Source organism: Heliconius melpomene, chromosome 20, assembly GCF_056956725.1.
Source record: "Heliconius melpomene rosina isolate 202511_hmr_F chromosome 20, ASM5695672v1, whole genome shotgun sequence".
NCBI lineage: Eukaryota > Metazoa > Arthropoda > Insecta > Lepidoptera > Nymphalidae > Heliconius > Heliconius melpomene.
Genome location: NC_140408.1, coordinates 9,961,472 through 9,983,813, shown reverse-complemented (window position 1 = coordinate 9,983,813; position 22,342 = coordinate 9,961,472). Strand labels below are relative to the sequence as shown.

General features: G+C 31.0%; 3 protein-coding genes across 3 annotated transcripts; 2 read left to right on the top strand and 1 right to left on the bottom strand.

The window, feature by feature from the left end:
- Nucleotides 1-45: 45 nt before the first annotated feature.
- LOC146527903 (uncharacterized) lies at nt 46-956 on the bottom strand. Its single transcript, XM_085205391.1, has 2 exons — nt 761-956; nt 46-420 (listed from the first exon to the last, which is right to left on the bottom strand). The coding sequence occupies exons 1-2, from the start codon at nt 930-932 to the stop codon at nt 233-235; spliced, it is 360 nt and encodes a 119-aa protein (XP_085061517.1). The 5' UTR covers nt 933-956; the 3' UTR covers nt 46-232.
- Nucleotides 957-9,586: 8,630 nt separating this feature from the next.
- Nucleotides 9,587-16,651, top strand: LOC146527902 (uncharacterized). The gene is made up of 5 exons (XM_085205109.1): nt 9,587-9,703; nt 12,056-12,146; nt 13,389-13,616; nt 14,123-14,373; nt 16,114-16,651. The coding sequence occupies exons 2-5, from the start codon at nt 12,072-12,074 to the stop codon at nt 16,211-16,213; spliced, it is 654 nt and encodes a 217-aa protein (XP_085061235.1). The 5' UTR covers nt 9,587-9,703; nt 12,056-12,071; the 3' UTR covers nt 16,214-16,651.
- Nucleotides 16,652-17,101: 450 nt separating this feature from the next.
- On the top strand, nt 17,102-20,472 carry LOC146527901 (23 kDa integral membrane protein-like). The gene is made up of 6 exons (XM_085205233.1): nt 17,102-17,388; nt 17,849-18,037; nt 18,447-18,623; nt 19,035-19,168; nt 19,576-19,681; nt 19,897-20,472. Exons 1-6 carry the CDS (start codon nt 17,314-17,316, stop codon nt 19,978-19,980), a joined length of 765 nt encoding a protein of 254 aa, XP_085061359.1. The 5' UTR covers nt 17,102-17,313; the 3' UTR covers nt 19,981-20,472.
- The last annotated feature ends 1,870 nt before the right edge of the window (nt 20,473-22,342 follow it).

The window sequence follows — 22,342 nt, the reverse complement described above, 5'->3', positions numbered from 1 at the left end:
TTATGAGAAACATATTTCTTGAAAAAATGTTTTGCTACAGGATTATATATTACTTGAACAAATACTTATACAATATTTGAACTAAAATTTAGATCATTTACAACATTATATCAAGCATAACACGTGTGCTATATTTGTGAACGTAAGATAGTGACTTAAAACAAACTATTATCGCATTATTAACTTCTAAAAAATCATTTTTTACTTCACAAAATTTGAATAAATCCAAATATTATCCATAAGTCGAAGTAAGTCCCGTTGACCGCGACGATTTCTTGCTAGTGGATAATGGAGCTGTATCGCCTTGTAATTCTGAAAGGGCGCAACGAACTGCCGACAGCATTTCAGGTGTGGATTTTCTACCGCGGGGCGCATGGGGTCTGTGAGGTCTTGATATACGTTCCGTTGTTGCTGTTGCGCCTGTCCACAAATAATAGCAAAAGAAACGTTAAATGTTTCGAAATTATTACGTCAGAAAACTAGAACTAGAAAATGTATTCGATTTTACATTTAATAAAATATTTTATATTAATAAAAAAATCCACTAAATAATCTTATGGGGCTGATTTATTTCTACTCTAGTAATAAGGCAATTCAAATAGTACTATATTAAGCATTAATATAGATATATGTTGTAAATAATATTTTGATTTAATCCTCAAAATTACGTTAAGCCTAAAAGTAAGTATGCGAATTTTCATACCAATTCCTCATTTACAATAAATTGCTATTGACTAATACAAATTTGTCATACACATACGATTAATCCTTGGTCTATCCCGATCATCATCCTTCTCGCAGCAGCTGCAGAAGAAGCAAGGAATGCCGGGCAGCCCACAACACAGAGCACCCCATAGCCACTTGTTCAATGTACTACCAGCTCTTGACCAGGATGAAGGTCTATCCTGATTGTAAATGAAATCGCGGTTCATCCTATATGTGCTACATGCTGATGTTGTCAAAATCTATGTTGTTAGCTTTTGACGTTATTTTACATTTTAAATGTCAAAAGAAATTGTATTTATATTACAAGATTTAAATGTCATTTTTATATTAAATTTGAGATATCTAAATATCGTTCAGAAATGTACATTACTTTATGTTTACATTATGTTTCCGAACGGTTATAATATTTTTTGTAATTTTTGAAATTGTTATTTGAATTTCTCTCTCTCTCTCTCTTTTACTTCAATTCAATTTGATGCTTAATTAAAATTTCGCATATACCTAGGTAGGCAAAAGGCTGTTCTCTTCTCCGCTTATTGTCTAAATTCGAGACATTGTGTATTGTTGTTGAACTCATCGATGCGCTTCCTTTGATCGGATAGAGAAATAAAAATAATTTCTCCTGAGTGGGGCAAGAATAATTCATTCTCCATCGCATTTGCATTAAGATGACGATGGTGATTGAGTTAAATCAGTTTAATTCCAGATGAATAATTTTTCGTAGAACTATTTTGCTCTACTTAGTTTATTAAAACTTGGCATCCAACAAGCATAACATTGGAATAATAATAAATTACTTATACGATTTTCACAGAAGGTTGAATTATACGGCAGGCTGTTGATTTGCTTGTACTGTAGTAGTTATAAACACATATATATACACACGTCTAGAAGCAATATAATTTAGAACAAACTTAAAACATTAAATCTTAAAGGCGTTTGGACACTGCATGCATCCAATGCCTGGATACAATCTGTTGACGTAATTTTCTTTTATTTTTTTTTAATTCTCTGAAAACAAAGAAAGCAACTGATATTAAAATGTCTGAAAATCACGGAAATCAAAAATGTCAGTATTGCAGTACAACATTTACCTGCGCTACTTTCTCGTAAATCGTGATCTTGGAGTTGGAGACTTCTTATCGCCGTTTTGTGTGTCAGTCAGTATTACACGCGCTCTTGCATTTTGTACTCGCGATGACAAAACAAAAATTAGAATTATAAAAAGATATTAGATACATTTATTGTTTTATCTTATTTTATATTTATTAAACTTATTTTATATTTAGTGTTAGTGAAACTATTAATATTAATATTAAAGTTAATTGTGAAAGTTTATAAGTCACCAAAATATACGTGAGTATTCATCAAGTGTATTATATTATGAAAACAAGATATTTTCTTGTATAAAATAAATAATTTTAATGTTTGAAGTAAATGGAACGATAAATTATATTATAGAAGACATTTTTTTTGTTTTCTATTCATGGCTTAGTCAAGGGCAGATTACGACATAACGTGCCTAGTATTTAAGCACGTGAGTAGAATTTTTTATAATTACACAATTTCAATTTATTAAATTTAAATTTTTAAAAAAATATATATTTTATTAATTATTAAAAACAATAATACAATTTTAATATGATTTTACTAATTTTATATTACTACTTGGGTTTTAATACTTGGGTCAAGAGATTTTCTTCAGATGAAGTTTTTAATTGATTTTGTTTATTAGCTAAATTACGTGGCTATTTGCGTTTAACATTAGTATTGTTCTATTAATAATAGTTTCTGAAGTGACCTTGCCAGTTAATATAAATGAAAATGTATTTCTATAACTCTACAATGGAAATAAACACATTTTGTCATCATAAATCGCTGTACTCAATTTGCATATAAATTGATAGATTTGTTCCGTGTATGCTCTTATAAATTTAAATTTACGGAGGTAAATCGATGGAGAACAGAAGAACCTACTGAAATTAATTCGTTTTCCATCTTAGACGAGTCATTCAGTGATAAATAACACAGCCTAAATGCACTTCTACTTAGGTCAAAAAAATATACTTTTTAATATTAACCAAATAGACTGAAAAGAAGTGTTAGAGGTAGTTTACGTTGTTACATTTTTCGTAATTAGGTACTTCCCAGCATCATCTGTATAGGAATCATCAAATATCTATGTATATGAAACGCCATTGTATTTATACTTACAATAATATCGATACAGATTGGTGTCTGTTCATCTGTTCATAAATAAAAAAAGTTATACTAGTTTAAAGAGTGTCCATCGACAAAATTGCTATTTTTATTGTTTTATTGAATTGGCTGAAACTTTACAATTTAATATAGGTGAAGATATTATTTTTTTAAAAAGATATCATTATTAGAAAACGAAAATAAAATAGATTAGTAAATGAATAATTTATTTAATAAAACACCTAATTCCTCTCCCGAAGCGACTTTATAATTCTTAAAACTTTATAATTTTTTTTTATCTATTAAAAATGTTTTCTACATCCTTATCTTAATATTAAAATTTTGTGTTCATTACGAAAGCATATTTCCCAGTTTTTCCTTTTGTACTATCAGCAATAATTATAATAATTATACTAAGAAAACTATTCTAGACAACACTTTTTTCTCCCATATGACATTGAATTTTCAAAAATTGTAAGAGTCGAGCTCATTCTTCTATCATTTAAGAATAAAAATAGTATTTTAGTAAATACTGACCTATAGCATTACAAGGGCAACACTGTAGGACCTTGTTCTTTTAAATGATCTGCCCAACCTTAGTAAGGTCAAGTAACTTTAGGAAGGTTAACAGATATCGTCGATACCTTTCTATTTACTGTTGTCTAATCTTTTTCTAGATTTTATAAATAAATGTATAGAAATAGTCTAGAAATTTATTTAGAATGAATTACCTCTTATTTAAGATATATATCTTGACTCATCTTACGCAGTCAAGCATGTCCTTTGTTATGACATCTTCTTATCTGAGCTTATCGTATTCAGTCAAGATAAAAGAACGACCGATAAACATAACGTTGATTACTGTTATAATTTTACTATTAAATGGTAAGAATTCACAAGTAGACAGTATTATTTAAAAAAAAGCTTCACGCTGTATCCCGCACCCAGCAGTGTAGGCAGAGGGAACCTAGTGTCAAGACACTCCATTCTCCACTTTTCACTGAATTCTGCAGGCCTGTTGAGTGGTAGAAATCAACAAAAGCTAAGAAATTCAAATGTAAATTAAAATAAATATATAATTTCCTCGAGTCCCGTTTACAATTACACCCTGTCAGACTCTGATAGTATTATTTATCTTATATAATATATCTTACGAGCCCTCAGTATATTTTGTATAACTATTAAAAATATATTAACAGAGTAACCTTAATATCGATCCAACAGTCCTTACTTTGTTCAATTTCTAAATACTTAAATTAATAGAATTCTGTCTGTAATAAATAAAAACAGTATTTAAACAGTACAGTAAGTTTATTTATAAAAGACTCTAATAAACAGAGAGCCTAAGGCTATACGTACATTGATAGTGAACTTTTAATATAACATAACTAGATCAAGGCATACAACTATGAAAAAGATATTTTTTCTCAATTTAAGATTTATTACAAGTATAACATTGCAATGAAATAAATATACAAGTTACACTTGATGAAGACGCTTGCCTTGCTATTTGAAATTACTATTAGGTTTAGAACTGCTATTGGTGCAAAGACCATACATTTGGCGATCTAGAATCGTTTCTTAGTCTATTCAAGTACTCTTATTTTATTTTTTTTATTTTATTTTCACGCTGTATCCCGCATATAGCTACTCTTCCATAGAGGGATCTAGTGAATGATAATTTCGATAAAACAAACCACTACGAGTATACATACACATATAGTGTATATATGATGGTTATTATACTTTTTATAAACAGGAAAACGTGATCTATTGTGTATTATCATAACAAAACCCAAGTTATCAGTTATGTAAAAAGAACCTCTTTAAAACACAACATAATGAAAGAAATTCGTTGAAATTTACATACTTAGGATATTAGTTACTCCAGGATAGAAATTTTCTCTTCTTATATGGAACAATGTGACGATGTTACAGAGGTGGATAAAGCTGTAATGGAAACTTCAAAAGCAAAAAAAAAGTAGTATAATTTTATATAAGCTACGAACCAATATCGTTTATCCAAAGTCAGTCCTTTAAATGAAAATATATTTTTTTTATAACTCGAGTGTGCCCAACGATGCCTTTCCTTAAGAATAAATAATAAATTTGTGTTGCAAAAAGCGAAAGCGATGTATCTTTTATTGTTTAAATCAATCAATTTTCAAATTTTGTTTAAGCGATTATAACAGTTATTTAAGTACAATTGCTTTGATTTAATAGTTAATAACAACAGTTTTATTAGTTAACTAAAGACAGAGTTAGTTACTTAAGTTAGTAAAACTAGTTATGTTAATATGTAACTAGTTTTACCATTTAAAGTTTTACTATTTAATTGAAAAGTACATGCATGTTAACCTCCACATTATTGCATTTTAAGGAATGAAGAGACATCCTAGAGCTAAAACAATGCGTTGTCTATTCCCACTCATCGGATATAGAGTCCTACCGTGCTAGTCTTACAAAACCGTAGAAACGAAAATAGTTTAAAAAGAATCGCTCTTTCAAATGAAGATTGAACTACAACTAAGTATAGCGTAACAATTCAAATTCAAAATATTCTTTATTCAAATAAACTATAAAAGCACTTTTGAATCGTCGAATGTACATGTCAACAAAAAGCTACCACCGGTTCGGAAGGCAGTTCTGCTGAGAAGAGCCGACAAGAAACTCAACAGTTGCTCTTTTCAAAGTCAATGGTATATTTTACTATTACATTAGCTGGCAGCTATCCTGCATTACATTCAATAGACATTAATTCCATACATGTTTATCCTCTAAATATTCTTGAACAGGGTAATAAGCTTTACTTAAACAATTAATTACTCCCCTATTGCACAATAACAGCCTCAAATGACGACATATTACTTTTGCTATTTACGCATACATACAGTGATGCGATGCGATGCAAAAACTAAATTAAACGAGTTTTTCTTTTTTTTTTTGCTCTACTTAGTTATTATTGGCTATGGCCTGTACCACTTGTTGTTACTTGGTATATTTTTTGTCTTTAAGGGACATCATCGACGAATATTTGCGATGAAAGGTCTAAGTATTCTATATGTACACAAACTCTTGATGTTTGTTTTTCGAAAAGAATATTTATTTTTGTTTAAGTTAATTTATGTTTGTAAATTCAATTTAAGTTCAATTATGGTGTAATAAAGTGTTAAAATAAATATTTTTTATATTTTTGCTTTAACGTATGTTATTTAAATTGGATTCATGCTTAATAGCATAATATTACTCTTTTTTCCATTTTTACTCAACATTGCATGTGGAAATTAAGATAGGTCAAAATATAAACACGGTGAGAATCCTCTATAGTTAAATATTTGTACCTGTGAAAGATATAAATCTGACATCATTATTGCAATAAATATATTTTTTCATTGCATTCTCTTCGTTTGTTATATTTAAAATTTATATCTTATTTACTCTACAAAGTCAAACTTAGAACGATGCACTCTTTATTTGTTTTTGTACATTTATCAATTATTTACGTTAAGATTATGTCATCAAAAACATAATTATATGGAATAAGAGCCAAGTTAAATGTTAAGTAGCGCGTCGTTCGCGTCTTCACTAACAAATGAATGGGAATTCCATATAGATTGGAATCTATACTAATATAATAAAGCGGAAGAGTTTGTTTGTTTGTTTGTTTGTTTGTTTGTTTGTTTGTTTGAACGCTAAGATCTCTGGATCTACTGGATCGATTTACATTGTTTTTGTTTTGTAAGAAAGCTGCATTCTTCAGAAGTGCTATAGGCTATATAACATTACATTACACATATAAACTAATATATTTTAAAGTACTTTTTAATTTGACATGCAATTTATGCTACCATGTTAATAACAACCGTCGCGTCGCTATGCAACCGCTACCGCGACAATTTGATATTCATCCTTATGACAATAAATATAATAGTCACTTTTAGCCTTTTATCTAGATTGAAATTATAGTTTACTGTATAACATTCTAATAAATAAGGAGATGTCACTGATTCCAAATGACCTAGCCTACGAGTGGTATAGTATGAGTATGACCGACGCGAACGGGCAGATGACGTTGACGGTTTTATAAATTTTCATACATTTTCGAACTATTTTTAATTTTTATGTAATTATTTGCTGTTTATAATTAATTTAAACTACACTTTGGTTCTCTTCTTATTTTATTTGATATTGCCCGCTAAAATTATCCTATTTAATATAGAGAAATGTTAAGTTATTTCATAGATAGATAGATAGAGTCGATATCTATGTACGCACGCACGGAAAACTTTAGGTACTTTTTCTAATATTAAGAATACCTATCCTTTAGTTACTTTTAATCCTTTTGTTGGTTCATTTCAATAACTCAGATATTTTTAACCGACTTCTGTAAGAAAAGGAGGTTATCAATTCGACTGTATTTTTTTTTTTTTTTTTATTTTTTTTATTTTTTTTTTTTATGTTTGTTACCTCATAACTTTTGACTGGGTGAACCGATTTTGAAAATTTTTTTTTTATTTGAAAGGTGAAGCTTCCCGAATGGTCCCATTTTTTTTTGGTCCATGTCTGACAATGGTATCTATGAGAAAATCACATATGTATGTGCGCGACAAATAGCCGAATAACTCAATGTCGCGCTGACCGATTTTGATGATTCTTTTTTTATTTGAAAGGATACACTTCAAGGATAATTTGGTGAAAGTTTGGTTAGGTTCCGATTATGGAATCCGGTGAAAATTGAGAAAGTTTGTTTTTTTTTGGTAAAAAATTGATTATATTATAATAGTTACAAGCAAAAACTTTTTAAATTGATGTCAGAGGTGAGATTCCTGATCGTTGCATTTCTTTTCAACCAATCTCAAAAAAGAGAATGTTCTCATTTTCAACCAACTTCAAAAAAGAGAGGTTTCGAATTCACCCGAATACTTTTTATGTATGTTCTTGTCAATATACCAAAATGTAACTTTGCACAAAAATAATAGCTAATTAAATGATGTTTTACATAGAATAATCACAACCACTCGTTGACAACCACTACCACCACCATCACCACTCGTTCAAGAAGCATCATTTTAAGATCTACCCATCACTAAAAATCGTAAAATAAATTAATTTTTAACAAAAAGAAAAACCGACTTCTAACAACGAACTAAAAAGTGAAAAATAATTATATAAAGATTTTGTAATTTTGAAGTCGGTGTCAAACTAATGCTACAACACCCTTACTACAATATCTAATTACTAAGCCTGTTTGTTGTACTTGGCACCGACTTCAAAATTACAAAATCTTTATATAATTATTTTTCACTTTTTAGTTCGTTGTTAGAAGTCGGTTTTTCTTTTTGTTAAAAATTAATTTATTTTCTAATAATATGTCTCTACTTATTATTCTTTTTGATTATTTAAGCTTATATTTTCTTACTAATTCTATCGAAAATTGAAAATAATTTCATGAATATATTTAACAAATATTCTTATAGTTGAAGCAGGCGTAGCCGCGTCCGGGTCCGCTAGTAAAATATAATATGGGATAAAATTCAAGCTCTATCTTAGTATCAAATATATGTTACCTAGTAGAGTGAACTATAAAAATGACGGTTTTTAAATTGTTAGATATTTATAACCGTTTGAGTGAAATATTTGAATTTTTATGTACATACCACGTTAGGGGAGTTTAACAAATGTGCTACTGTACTGTAATGTGCGTTTTTATGGATGTAGACTAATTAGTTTATGAGTTATGAAGGGCTCAAAAGTAGCTTTTTAACTTGGCTGCACACTCTAGCGCCTGCCTTGGTTTTATCTCATAGTATTTACTAATAATGAGACAGATATCCGCGAGTAGGTAGATATTTCTCTCAGATTTTCCTTAAAATTATTTTAAAGTTATATATTTTATCGAAGGCCACTTCTTTATGGTAATATTTTTATTTTTATAACATAATAAATTGTTGTAGATTCTAGTCACACTCCAGGGAATGAATAATTTATTTATTTCTCATTCTGGTAACAAGACAAAGCACGGTGTTGAGTTTCGTAACTCAACATGCAATATCTCAAAAATTTGGTTGTAAGTCTTACTAGTTTATATCTGCCTACCAGGGTGCGAATAAATCTAAAAGCTAAAGCTAAAGATAAAGTATAAAATATAAAATATTTCTTTGTTAACAAAGCATAATATATTATTCTATTAAAGTTCAATTTAAATGATGTTATTATGTAGAATTAATTATTGCTAGTGATGTTCACGTGGAAAATAATAATATAATGCGAAAACGAAAAAAATGGAATAAATTGAATACTATTTTCTTACCTGCATGGAGTACAGACAAAATTTATTATCAAATTAGTAAGCCACCATTTCATTTTTGCTACCATCTTTTCTACAAAAAAATTAGAGGAGTAATCTTCTTAGCTGTTATTTATAGGTATAATTAATAATTATTTCTCTGAGTTCTTGCTGGTTGTGAGTTCGTCGTTCATTTTCTCCCGGATGGTGAAAAAATTAAATTTAATATTGTCATAAGTATGTCTAAAATAATAAAGTTTTCATACACAACACTATACATACTTTTGCCTTTTACCAAGTAGCTCAGCTAAACCGGTCTTCCAGCCATTGTAAAAAGATCCCTTTCGTTCTCTGTCCACTTGTTAAAATCTTAAGATAAATCTCTTGAAGTGGATCAAAATAGATCATTTTATAATGGCCAGATATATTAACATGCAATATATTGAGTGAGGCAAGTGGAGTACAAAGAGATACTTGCGACGACTCGGTAAGGTAAGTCGTGTTAAGATAAACTAACTTTTTCTAAACGTGTTTTATCTTAATATTGAGTTATTTAGATTTTATAAACTTTTATTTTTTATTTCTATCGTGGCATGAGTCAGCGCCTTACTGTAAGCGTAGTTGGTTCTGTGTTCGATTCTCACTCGCAGACAGAGTGGATGATTATTTTTATTTCTCCATCGTAGGCTGCGTTAAGTTCCAGTCAGCTCGTAGTGACTCGAAAAACGTAGTGACTTGCGGAGAAAAGCGTGGAAATGTTTACTTTTATTAAGATATTTGCTTTTAGAGTTATTTTCTTACACGGTAATATACATATTTATTATTTACATATTTATGCATATTAAGGTCGATACAATGCACCGTGATAATGCACTTAGCGGTCACTTTCGTAATATTTGTAAACATATTAAGTAAATTTGCCGGTTCATTTGTGAGAATAATAACTTTATTATAAAATACTGCTATAGTTTTTTTATGTGCTGTTTTTTACTTATTTATATCAGTGTGTGTTAGCGCGGTGGTTGTGGGTTCAATTTCTACTCGTGGCAGTGAATATGTTCTCGTCTTAGTAAGAAGATAAAGCGTGGCGTTTAGTTCCGCACCTCTACGCGCGATATCTCGAAAAGTGTCTTAACACTTGTGGTCCTCTGCACACTTTGCTTTATGTGAGAGACACAGTGTTAAAAAATATTTTACTTATAAGACATATTTTATAAATAAATATTAATAATAGTTTATTTTGCCGCCACATTGATTTATTTATCCTAGGTAAAAATCTGCGAGGGAATTTTTATCTTCAATTTCGTAGAAATCTATTTTCATCTTTCTTTTTATTAACAATTTAATATTTATTTCTGTATTTCCTTTAATTTAACCAATTGTCTGAATTAAGTGGCCTTTACACTGAATAATGACGCGATCGTGGCACAGACATTATGAGACGTACTCGAGGAAAATTTCTGATGCGTTTGTATGTTTTCCCTAGTCTGGTTAAATAAAAATTGGATATTATAGATATATTTTGTTAGTTTACAAACGATCTTTGGTCTAGTGTCGATAGTGAAGTAGTCAAGGTGAGTGGTGAGTAGCGGAACTAAACGCTGCTGCTTTACAATCAGACAATGTCCACGACGCCACTCAGGGACTTGCTATTTCAATACCGACTGAGATCAATTGACCTGATAAAACAAGTAATTGTGTATACCTATTCTACTGAATAAGTAAATTACCTTATTCCTTTTCCTCATTGTATTATTAATGTATTGAATGTATGATTAAATCGATTATTATTGCTCATTATGTTTATTACAATGTGAACTGAAGTTCTTTTTAATGAGACTACACTTTGATCGTTCGTGCGTATTTTGCTTCTGTGTTTTTGTTATTCTTTTTGTTTCTTTGAAAAAATGTTTTTGTTTAGTTAGTTTGAGCAACGCTATGATTTCCTTACTATATAAATTCATGTACTTTTTTATCAACGAGGAATAAATTATACCTGCATTTTAAAATACAAATAAAATACTCTTTCGATTGTACACAAGGTTCCAGGTCTTCGGTGGCCATGCCTCCAGGGAGAGGAATCTCCTCACAATACGCGTCGTCTCAAGTTATTATTACTATTATTTATATATTTCTATCGAAAATTTTAATATGGATTTCTTGTTGTGTTATTCATATGCATAGGTAGATATAGGGTTAATGAACCTTATGCTATTTTAAATTGTAATATAGTTTCACATTGTATCTGGCCTATAGCAGGGTTGGCAGATCCTAGTGGTATGACATTAAGGTTCGTATTTATAAACCACTCTCAAGTGTGAGATCGATCTTGAGACGCTGTTTTCTTTCATAAATTAAATACCAATGAAAGAAAACTTCATCTCAAGATCGAGCTCAGACTTGAGAACGATTTAGAAATACGGACATTACAATACAATACAATATCCTTTATTGCACAAAAACAACAAAATTTTACACAATTTATATACAAAAATGAACAAAAACATGTACAATAAGGCGGCCTTATCGCTTGAAGCGATCTCTTCCAGGCAACCTTTGGTTGTTGGAATTGTATAAAAAAGAAGGTGGTGGGTGGTGCATTAAATTATAATATAAGGAATTTAATAACAATAATAATATAAATAAATAAATATATATAATTAATATACACTAAATAAATAACACATACATATACGATAAATATACATTACTATACAGTAAAATAAACATAATAAATAAATAATACATATAGTACACATAGTAGTACACTGTAGACTTTAGTGTTCGCTTTCCATCCAAATGTAAGTTATTATACTTAATGAAAGTTATTTATACTTCTTTCAGAACATATAAAATCAAAATGTATAAGCTAATACTTGCTGTGACTGTAGCCGCTTTTGTTGGTGCTGAAGCTCACCATGGACACAATCATGAGGTAAAAAGTGGTTTTTATACTTTTTTTAGCTTAAGGGTAGGTAGAGGAACCCTAGGAACCTAGTGTTAAGATACTTCGTTTAAGACTATTTGCAAGAACTCAAAATTATAAAATTGTTTAAGACATATAGTCTCTAAGATGACTAAGGTATTAAAATCCATACCTATATTATAAATTCGAAAGTAACTCTGTCTGTCTGTCTGTCTGTCTGTCTTTTACGCAATCAGGGCCAAACCGCTAATTTAATTGTGATAAAATACTCATACAGAGATACTTGAGGGTCTCGGGATGAACATAGGATACTTTTTTTTCTCATATTTGTATTATTTTCGATAGATACCCATATATTAAAATACTTATTAATTTGACATGCAATTTATTCCGCTATGTTAATAACAACCGTCGTTGCTAAGCAACGATTTGCAAAGTTTGTTATTAGAAAACGTCACCCAAAATGAGCTTGCTTAACGCATCTCTCTATTGATATTGATAAATATATTTAATAAATATTAGTATACTATAGTTCAAGCGGGCGTAGCCGCGTTCGGGTCCACTAGTCTTGTAATATAGAGAATATTCTAAGATAAGCTAATACCTACAGGTTTTTCTACTATGAAAATTGCTATAACAAAATTCGTACATTATCAATTTTATGTTGGTGGAAATATTTTAATGAAAATTTAAAAACTAAAATTTGCATTTACAATTTAAAATTAACTGGTTCATTTAAATTTAGTTCCATTTGATATATGATAGAGGTTATTTGATTTATTATTTAACAAAGTCAACTGACCTAGATTGAGCAATGAATAAGTTATGCGGTGCAAGTACACTACAACTTACCATAGGAATTTAATGATATAATTACTTCTTGTAATACTTGTGATGTAATTCTATCCTTAAAAAACATTAAATGATGCCAATTAACATCATTAAAATTACTATAAAAAAGCCGTCCGTGACGCAGTGGCACTAGGGACTAACGCTAGTCGGTTCGATTCCGCATAATCGTAGGTGCGATTCCCAGTAGGAGAAATAATTTATTTAATATTTTTATGTTCTCGCATATATGGCAAAACCGATATGGCAAACCGCGGCGTTGAATTACGCCACGTAACACGCAATATCTCGAAAATTCGGCGGTGCGTGGGGAAAGGAGTATCTTAACACTAGGCGCTAACCCTCTGCCTACTCTGCAATATGGGATACATAGTGAAGTTAAGAATATCTTTCTGATTTTAGCCCGTAGCTCCAGTGGGACCGGCGCCTCTTCGCGCGATCGTTCGTCTTTCAAGTCCAGATGGTCATGACGTCCACGGTAATGTTACTTTTACCCAGCTAGACGGCCAAGTACGGGTGGAAGGTCATATTTACGGTATGGCCCCAGGACAGTACGGCTTCCATGTCCATGAAAAGGGAGATATCACTGGAGGATGTTTGTCGACTGGACCACATTTTAACCCTGATAAGGTAATATTTTAATGTAAATAATATTTTTTATATTTTGGACAACACAATTAGGACAGATATAACGAAATTATTTTTAAAAATAATTTCATATTTGTATTTCAATCTTAATAATATATGAAGAGGCCATCGTAAAGCTAAAAGCTGAAAAAAAATTAAAATAAAATACATTATTTTTCGAACTTCTTAGGTTGTAATTGTGTTCATAAGTGCTGTTTTAGCTTTACACCATTAGAGTTGTTTATCTATATTAATAGTTAATAGTTTTGTGGACTTTGGTTCAATCTTAGACCTGGTTTTGCTAAAAAATATCGTGGAAACTTCCAGATCCTTCTGGATATTTCCAAGTGAGTTCAAATGTTATAAGAATATGAATAATGAATCTATTCAACATTGAATGAATTAAAACAAAAGAGACAATATTGATTTTATACTAGTGTTAGCCTTCTTTCTTCCTTTAGCAGAATATAGCTAAAAAAAACATAATTAAAAATTTACCCCATTAACAGAAAGACCATGGCCATCCTTCAGACGAGAACCGCCACGTTGGAGACCTTGGAAACGTTGAATTTAACTCAGAACAGCAAAGTCACATAGACTTCACAGACAAAGTGATTTCTTTGGTGGGTCCCCATAGCATTCTGGGCAGGGCTGTAGTCCTACATGGGAAGACTGACGACTTCGGCAGAACAAGCCACCCAGACTCGAAGAAAACTGGAAACGCAGGAGGACGAGTCGCTTGTGGAGTTATTGGCATATTGTAATAATTTATTTTATGTATTTTTATGTTACATCTAAGATTTCCTTTATTTAAATTTTGAACTTTCTTCGCTGTCGTTTGTGCCATTTCTTATTCTTAGATTTTTGTCATAAATAGGATTTGAACTCCCGACCTTACTTTTATTTCTTTTTGAAGAATCATTTTAATGTGATGCGTATACTCGTAATCTAACCAATTCAATTAAATCAGATTTATTTCGTCTTTTTTATGATATCTACTTTATCATCATCTATTTTATACTCTTTTCCAGCTTTTGCTCTGAGATTGTACAAGTTTTAGTATAAGACTTTTTATTAAATTTTATTGTTAATTCAATGTCTCCTCATTGTGATTTACTTTTGAAATTAAATAAAATATTTTTCCTATTTTAATTTTTCATTATTTTTTTCTGCATATTTTTCTAAATATATAGTGAAATAAATGAATAAAATGTATTATGTACCTATTAATTAAAGCACTAGGTTTAATATTTATTCCATAAAAACTAAATATAAAAATTTAAATTAATAAATTTTATCAGTATTAATATATTTTTCATAACTAGTCATATAAGGAAGACGAAACTATAATTATATTATTTTATATAAATATGAACTTGAAGTTATAGATTATTGTCATTAAAAATATAATAATATGTTGAAATGTATTTTTAGCTTCATTACGTATCCATTGTATTCTTTTATAAAAAATACTGAGTTTTAAATCAAGATAAAAACGTTTTATATTTTAATATATTTAGTAGTGTTAAATATTTAGAGGCCAGTCGTGATGCAGGAGCATAAATTATGCTGCAAAATCGATTGGTTGTGTGTTGGTGGTTAATGGTTCGATCCCCACTCGAGGAAAGGAAATATTTATTTGGGTTTTCGCTCTGGTATCGAGGCAAAGCGCGGCGTTGAGTTCTGCCACTCAACACGCAATGTCAAAAAATAACAAGAAAAAAAATTTAAGTACTTATACACTTCTAACTATTTCGAAGAAGTCGTAGCACCGGTAAGAGCGACAGGTTTTATATGGTAATCTTCCATAGTAGGCACCCAAAGCACCATAAGAATACTTATAGAAAAGAAAAATAAAATAAAGGACTTCACAGATAAATAGCAGCAGTTATTAAATTTAAAATACACGGACACCAGATTCCTAGATACTCTCTGCCTGTAACCTTGCTATTGCAGAAAAAAAAACCTAATTCGATATTATTCATGGATAGTTCTACAGTGTCAATGCTCTCGATACTATAGAATATAATTTGTTGCTACTATGTATTACCTATAAATATAAATATTGCGCATCCATCTACCGCTAACTTAAGTGCAGTCGGTGAGTGTACTCATGCTCCGTACAGTAGGGGAGATTGGGGATGGATGGCCATAAGGCCAAGGATTAAATTAATCCGTTTATTTTTAATTGCGGGATTATAATTAAAACAAGAACTATTATATATTAAAGTTATTTGCTGCCATTGTGGTCTAGTGGGACATCTAATTGTAAACACGATGGTTGTGGGTTCGATTCCCACTCGGCGGAATAAAATATTAGCATTTCCCCACCATGTTACTAAGAGTCAACATGGACGATGCGTACTAAGTGACGGAACACTACGCTCCTCTTTGTTTTTATCTTTTCACTGTGGCCTATAATTAAAATCTGTTTTTAATTATAGGCCTATAATTAAAAAACAAATATATGAGTATCTAAATATAATATTATAATTTCCAGGAGCCCTGTGACAGGATGGGAGAGAAACGAAGCTTCGAAGTATACAGTTACTTCTGTAATGACGATTCTTCTTGTAGCTGTTGCCTTCATATTACAGTGAGAAGTTCTAAAGAGAAAACGTAAAGAACTTGATCTGTTTTTTTAAGTTTTTTTGTTTATGTTGATAATAACTTAATTTAATGTAATTTAAGTATATATTTGTATTACAACATGCCTTATTTTACAATTTATACCTTCCTGCACATGATATAGCATTTGTATAGCATTAGTATAGCATTGTATAGCATTGTATAGATGTAGCTGTTTTGTTAATAGACTTAATACGAGTAATAGTTTTTTTGTATGTATTAATGATTTTGTTGAAATTAAGTAATGACTAAATGTAATTTAAATATTTATATTTTTTTATTTATAGACTAAACTAAAGATGTTTGTTTTACTTTAGAAATATCTCGAAAGTATGTACTTACGTATTACATATCAGCAGCACAAGAGTAATTTATATTTGTTTTTAATAAATAAGATTTTTCTAAAAAAATATTTGTTTTCTTAATACAATCAAAATGCAATAAATATATTTTATAAATTATCTGAACAAAAACAATAAAAATGGGTCAGCGATACAGCGTGTAAGCGCGACTCTAGCGGGAAAATTATTTATTTTTATTTCCTCCCTCTGGTAACAAAACGCGGCGTTGAGTGCCGCTACTAAATGTCTCAAAAACGGAGCAGAAAGTGGGAATTTGAGTTTTTCAGGATTGTAAGTCCACAGGAAATACCTACAACTTATTTTGTTCTTGGAGCGAGAACATAAAAATAATTACTACCCCGAGCGGGAATCGAACCCACATACCGTCGCACACACAACCAGACGGTGTTAGTTTATTTCTCTTACTATATTGCTTTTCCCAACTAACTTCATATTGTGAGTCTTAGCAGGTATTAATGCAGTAAGTGGTGTATTATTGATTATTTAAAACGTTACCTTTTAAAAATAACACCTGGTTACTCTCTCATAGCCAACACACTTAAAACGTATATGCCACCACAGCAATATAACACTTAAATAGTTATATCACATAGCATATATTTGCGTACATACATTTTATAATTGTAAGTACTGTACATTGACCATAGCGTTCTATAGAATTGTACAGGCTTATTCAGTGCCATTCAGTTGACCCTGTAGTTTCAGACAACATGATTGTGAACTTCGCAGCGATCAGTCGAAATTGTGCTAAAACACTACTCTTAGTTCTGAACGGATGTTGTATTGTAAGTAAAATAAAATCACTTTAAAACGGAGAAAATAGAGTTTATTAAACTAGACACTTAGCGAGATTATACTATATCTAACATCTACAGGTAAATACGCACCTCTTAAAAGGGTCCTCTTTGAGGGTTCAAATGTTAGCGTTATCCGTTCTTTTGGAGTTACTATTGTCATATACATAATAAAATTGTAACTAATTGCTGTCTGTATATATGAGATATATGAGAAAATCTGTTCTTGGGGGCATATATTAACCTAAAACAGTATTTTTTAAATTTTTCTTTGCCAGTTTGCGATCAACCGATTTTAATGTAGTTTTCATTGTTGTATTTAATTGAAAACCTAATTTATTTATTTTCCTCGAAAAAATGGCTTGTAATTATTTTATATATAAGTGCAATCAAAAAAGTAGCTGGCAATGACTATTATAATATAGAACAATGTATAACTATTATTTATTAGCTTTTAGCGCTATGCACCCTCATATTTGCGGTGGTGGACACCAGGATTGTGAAGACATATGGTGAGGAGCGCGCAAGTGGAACTTACATTGGAGATGTGATCATCATACTAGCTTGTTTGTTGTTGATCGCTGTCGCTGCTTTCGGTTCGGCTGGAGCAATAAGGGAAAATGTGAAAATACTTTATTTTGTAAGTTGTTTTGTTGTTTTGGTTTAGGTAATATTAGTTTTAAATAAAATAAATATAGATACGTGTGGAAGGTTGGTAGCAGAAATGCCGGTTTTAGAAATCAATTTTTTTACTATTTAATAAGATTTTTGATAACACGTCTGCGTAGTTGGTGCAGTACTTATACTTGATACAAGTTGTTTTTGCTGCAAACAGAGCGTGTAAGTGTCTTGTTGCTGTAATAAGGAAATAAAAAAAATACAATTAATTTCCCCTAATGAGAATCAAATTCACAACCTTCGTGCTTTCAGTTAAAAATGCATCATCTCATAACATCTTGAAATGAATATCTTGTCTTGAATGTAAACATATTCTGGCAGTACATAAAAAAAATGTTAAAATTCTATAATTTTGATTTCTTCTCTTCTAGTACATAGCGTTTCTTATGATGATGGTGGTACTCCAAATGTTGATAGCCGTGTACGTAGCCTTACAACGCTACAGCCTTCAATTCAGAGTGACAGAGTGGTTGAGGGAGGATTTCTTCAAAAATACAACAGATGATGATCTTCTACATAATAAATTATGGGACGACCTTCAAGTTACGGTACGTACAGTACGGTCGAGAAGTGGTGGCCATCTTTAAGTTAGGTTTAATGAACTTTGCACATTGTTCCTTTGGGGGTTAAAAATCAAAGAAAAATTCTAAAATCAGAGTATAGTATATTAAAATAATTCTTTCTCCTCCTCCACTCGATGCCTAAAGAATTCGGCGGGTAGTAAAGAACAGAGTGCCTTATCACTAGGTTCCCACTTTTTCCCAAATTTTTTTTATTTATCTGGCATCGTATACAGCGTGTCGCGATAAATTCCACTTCCATTTCAATCACTTAACACATAATGCCTCGAAAATTAGACAAAATTAAAATGAAAATTAGAAAAAATGAGTAACAGAGAGTTTTTACTCTAGGTTTCCTCTGCCTATATATTTACAAAATAATCTATAATGTTTTTTCAGTATGGATGTTGTGGCCTCAATGGCCCTGAAGATTATATAGCTATGCAGAAACATATCAGCATATCTTGTTGTCCTCGTGCCTATCGAGCTAGAACTGCATTCGCGCGACAACAAATGTACCGTGCGTGCATTGAGTAAGTAATACACAAGATTAAATTTTAAAACCAGATTGAAAAAGGCTTTGTTAAATATCTGGTTAGCCATAAAATTAAAAGAGAATTAATGGAGACCTCAGTTGGTCTTCCAGAACACAGTATCGTCAATACTGGAGGAAGGGTATGCAGAGACCGTAGCGTTTGACGCTTCCTTCTCTCTGCCAAACAACATATCCAGGATAAAGCGTGAACCTAAAAAATAATAATTTCAATACATGATGATAGAAACATTTATCTCACATATTTTTCAGCTTAGAAACTGAATCCTAAATAGCATGCATATCTCAAAAACTCCAGAACGGATTTTAATGAAAATTTAACTAATTAATAGAATGAACACTGTTCTTACTGTAATCTATTTTTATGTATTTTTTGTCTTGTGTCAGATCTTCAAGCTATTATACAGAAGGATGTGAAGATGAGGTACTTTATGCATTAAAATCGGATGCGGATTGGTTACTTGGCGTTGCCGTAACAAGTTTCTGGTTTGAGGTAAAAATTTTAGTAACTATTAGTTTTAGTTCTAAATATAGTACGGTATACCCTGTACGGTCTTCGTCCTGGCATTAATCCCGGCGTATATTGCCAGGGTCTGCCTTCCTGCTTAACCTACTCCACTTTGCAGAATCTGTGCCAAATACTTTACTTTATTTATGATTGATAACTACAAAAACATGTCTTTAAAGTACATAAAAATGTTTTTTCAGGCTGCAGGTATGCTGTTAGCCATGTGGGTGGCGAACAACGTGAGGAGCGAAGTACAAATGTACAAACAAACTATTCGATATTAATTAATTATTATTTATCACCCGAATAATATATAATATTAATACCTTATATTATTAAATACTTAACTTAATAATAAATATAAAATTATAGATAATATGTACATTTTTGTTAAGAGCAACGGTTCACACATAAAAATTGTTTTTATTTTCGTTTACTTTGATGGGAAACTTAAGTTTGTCTAAGACAAAGCAAATGAATGAAACGTATAGCTTATCCGAATATCAATTATAGGATATTTGGCAACTCATGGCAGGTCAAATTCACATGGCAGGACATTGCCTTTATAAAAAGATATATAACATTGATTAGCTATTTTTTTTTTCAATGAAAATAGTATAGCAAGATAGCTAATGCAGCTTTTTAAGACAAAATAGTTTTTGGAGTTGAATTCTTCTTTTTGCCGCCATTTTTTGCTGTCTTTGACGTTTGCTTGTTCGGCATTATGTCGTATAATAATTTTCAGATTTTTTCACCTGATATAGTCTAATGTTTTATATAGAAATAAATTTAAATAAATATTTTAGATAACAATGTTGTTTTAATTTACCTTTTTAAATACTATATTTTACAGTTTACAGATAACATTTTTGTTTCTATAAGTGCTATGTACGTATTATGTACCTACATATTATATGCAGAACACGCGGCGTTCAGTAATTTAGCGTCTTAATACTAGGTTCCCTCTACATGCCAAAAAAAAAGAAGAAAAAAAAATTCAGTGTTGCCTTTAACTTGTTGTAGGCGTAATGTAAAAATGTATTAATGTAGAATCTTGGAGAATGAATTATGAATATATTGAATTATTATTTTTTCCACAGTAATAAGAGCATTTTACTTTTAACCCTAAGTTATCTCTGTCTAGCTCTCTAAATTCCGGTGATGACAAAGATTTTTTGGTAATTTTGTCCAGTTTCATGCTGTATCCCGCACCTAGCATGGTAGGCAGAGGGATTCTAGTATTAAGACACTTTCTTATCCATTAAAAAACTTTCATTCTCCATTTTCCGTCGAATTTTCGAGACTTTTCCCGTCGAGTGGCGGAAATCATTACCGAGTCCTTTTTTTTTTCTCTAAAATAAAACTATTTTTCTATTTATATTCAAATTTAAAATATAATCCCTGTATTATACTATAATCTGTTATACTATACTATACTGTACTATAATCCCTCCGCCTACCCCGCTGTGCGTGAATAACCGTGAAACAGCTGTATAACGCAACTACAAAACATATCTACCTGGTCACAAAGCTAAATGAAATTATTGATTTCTATAACTCAAAACCTAAATTGAATCTTTACTATTTAATAAGCCTACTAGTATCTAGTGGTATACTAGAATACTAGAATAATGACTTTAATATACAATAATGGATCGTAAAACTATATGAATAAGAGTTATATCCATTTGATAGTACCGAAGTATCGAAACAAAGACGTTTATCATTTATGGGGAAAAGCTACACCTGTTTTCCCACGCTCTAGATTTTCTTATTATAAAAAATTCAAGAATTTAACGTCAGTATTGACGTCGTTGGTGTAACAGTCCAAGAATCTGGCGTAATAGTCTTAAAATATCAGTTTTATTCTTTTTTTTGTATACTCATACATAATACATACAAAAATATGAAACCACTATAACGCAGCAGCCATTGACTGTATATCAAGACCCGTTCGATACCAAGGTTCGATACCCGATCGGGGAATGACTGAATGAATTTCCATTTTCTTCTCCTTTCCCTTCAGCTTCACGCTGTATCCCGCATATAGCAGGGTAGGCAGAACGAGCTTAGTGTTAAGACATTCCACTCCCCACTTTCCGCCAAATTCTAGAGGCATTGCGTGATGAGTGGCGAAGTTCAACGTGGAACTCCGCCTCAACACCAGTGAGAAGAAATGAAAATATAAAAAAAATAATTTACTAGAGCGGGAATTGAACCCACAACTTGTCGCATTTACAATCATACGGTCGTGCTCCTGTGCAACGATTGGCTCCATTTTCTTTGCAGAAGACAAATCAATCCTTAAGGCAGGTGGAAAACGGGGTGTCTATACACTTGGAATGTCTACTAGGAGGCTGCGAGCTGCCTACCCTGCAGTACTCTTTGACGCGTAATGGTAATGCTGAGAAAGTAACATGATATATCAATGGTTCAATTGCTACAATTAACTCACCAGATGAACTTTTGCAGAATTTCTCCAGTTACTCTTACTCTTTGTAAAATGAAAAATATTTTGGATGAACCGTTAGGCTTTCTAGGCTTCCTAGCCTTTGTGGCGCAAGGGCATATGCGTGCGTCTATAAAGGCGACGGTTTTAAGTTGGATTCCTATTCGAGAGAATGCCGTATTTAGTATTTTCATATC

Coding starts and splice junctions, on each gene's coding strand:
- LOC146527902 (XM_085205109.1), top strand. CDS start 12,072: ATGTATAAGCTAATACTTGCTGTGACTGTAGCCGCTTTTGTTGGTGCT. Junction 12,147..13,388: donor ACCATGGACACAATCATGAG/GTAAAAAGTGGT, acceptor TTCTGATTTTAG/CCCGTAGCTCCAGTGGGACC. Junction 14,374..16,113: donor TGTGGAGTTATTGGCATATT/GTAATAATTTAT, acceptor TATAATTTCCAG/GAGCCCTGTGACAGGATGGG.
- LOC146527901 (XM_085205233.1), top strand. CDS start 17,314: ATGATTGTGAACTTCGCAGCGATCAGTCGAAATTGTGCTAAAACACTA. Junction 17,389..17,848: donor TTCTGAACGGATGTTGTATT/GTAAGTAAAATA, acceptor ATTATTTATTAG/CTTTTAGCGCTATGCACCCT. Junction 18,038..18,446: donor ATGTGAAAATACTTTATTTT/GTAAGTTGTTTT, acceptor CTTCTCTTCTAG/TACATAGCGTTTCTTATGAT.
- LOC146527903 (XM_085205391.1), bottom strand. CDS start 932: ATGAACCGCGATTTCATTTACAATCAGGATAGACCTTCATCCTGGTCA. Junction 421..760: donor GGATAGACCAAGGATTAATC/GTATGTGTATGA, acceptor ATTTGTGGACAG/GCGCAACAGCAACAACGGAA.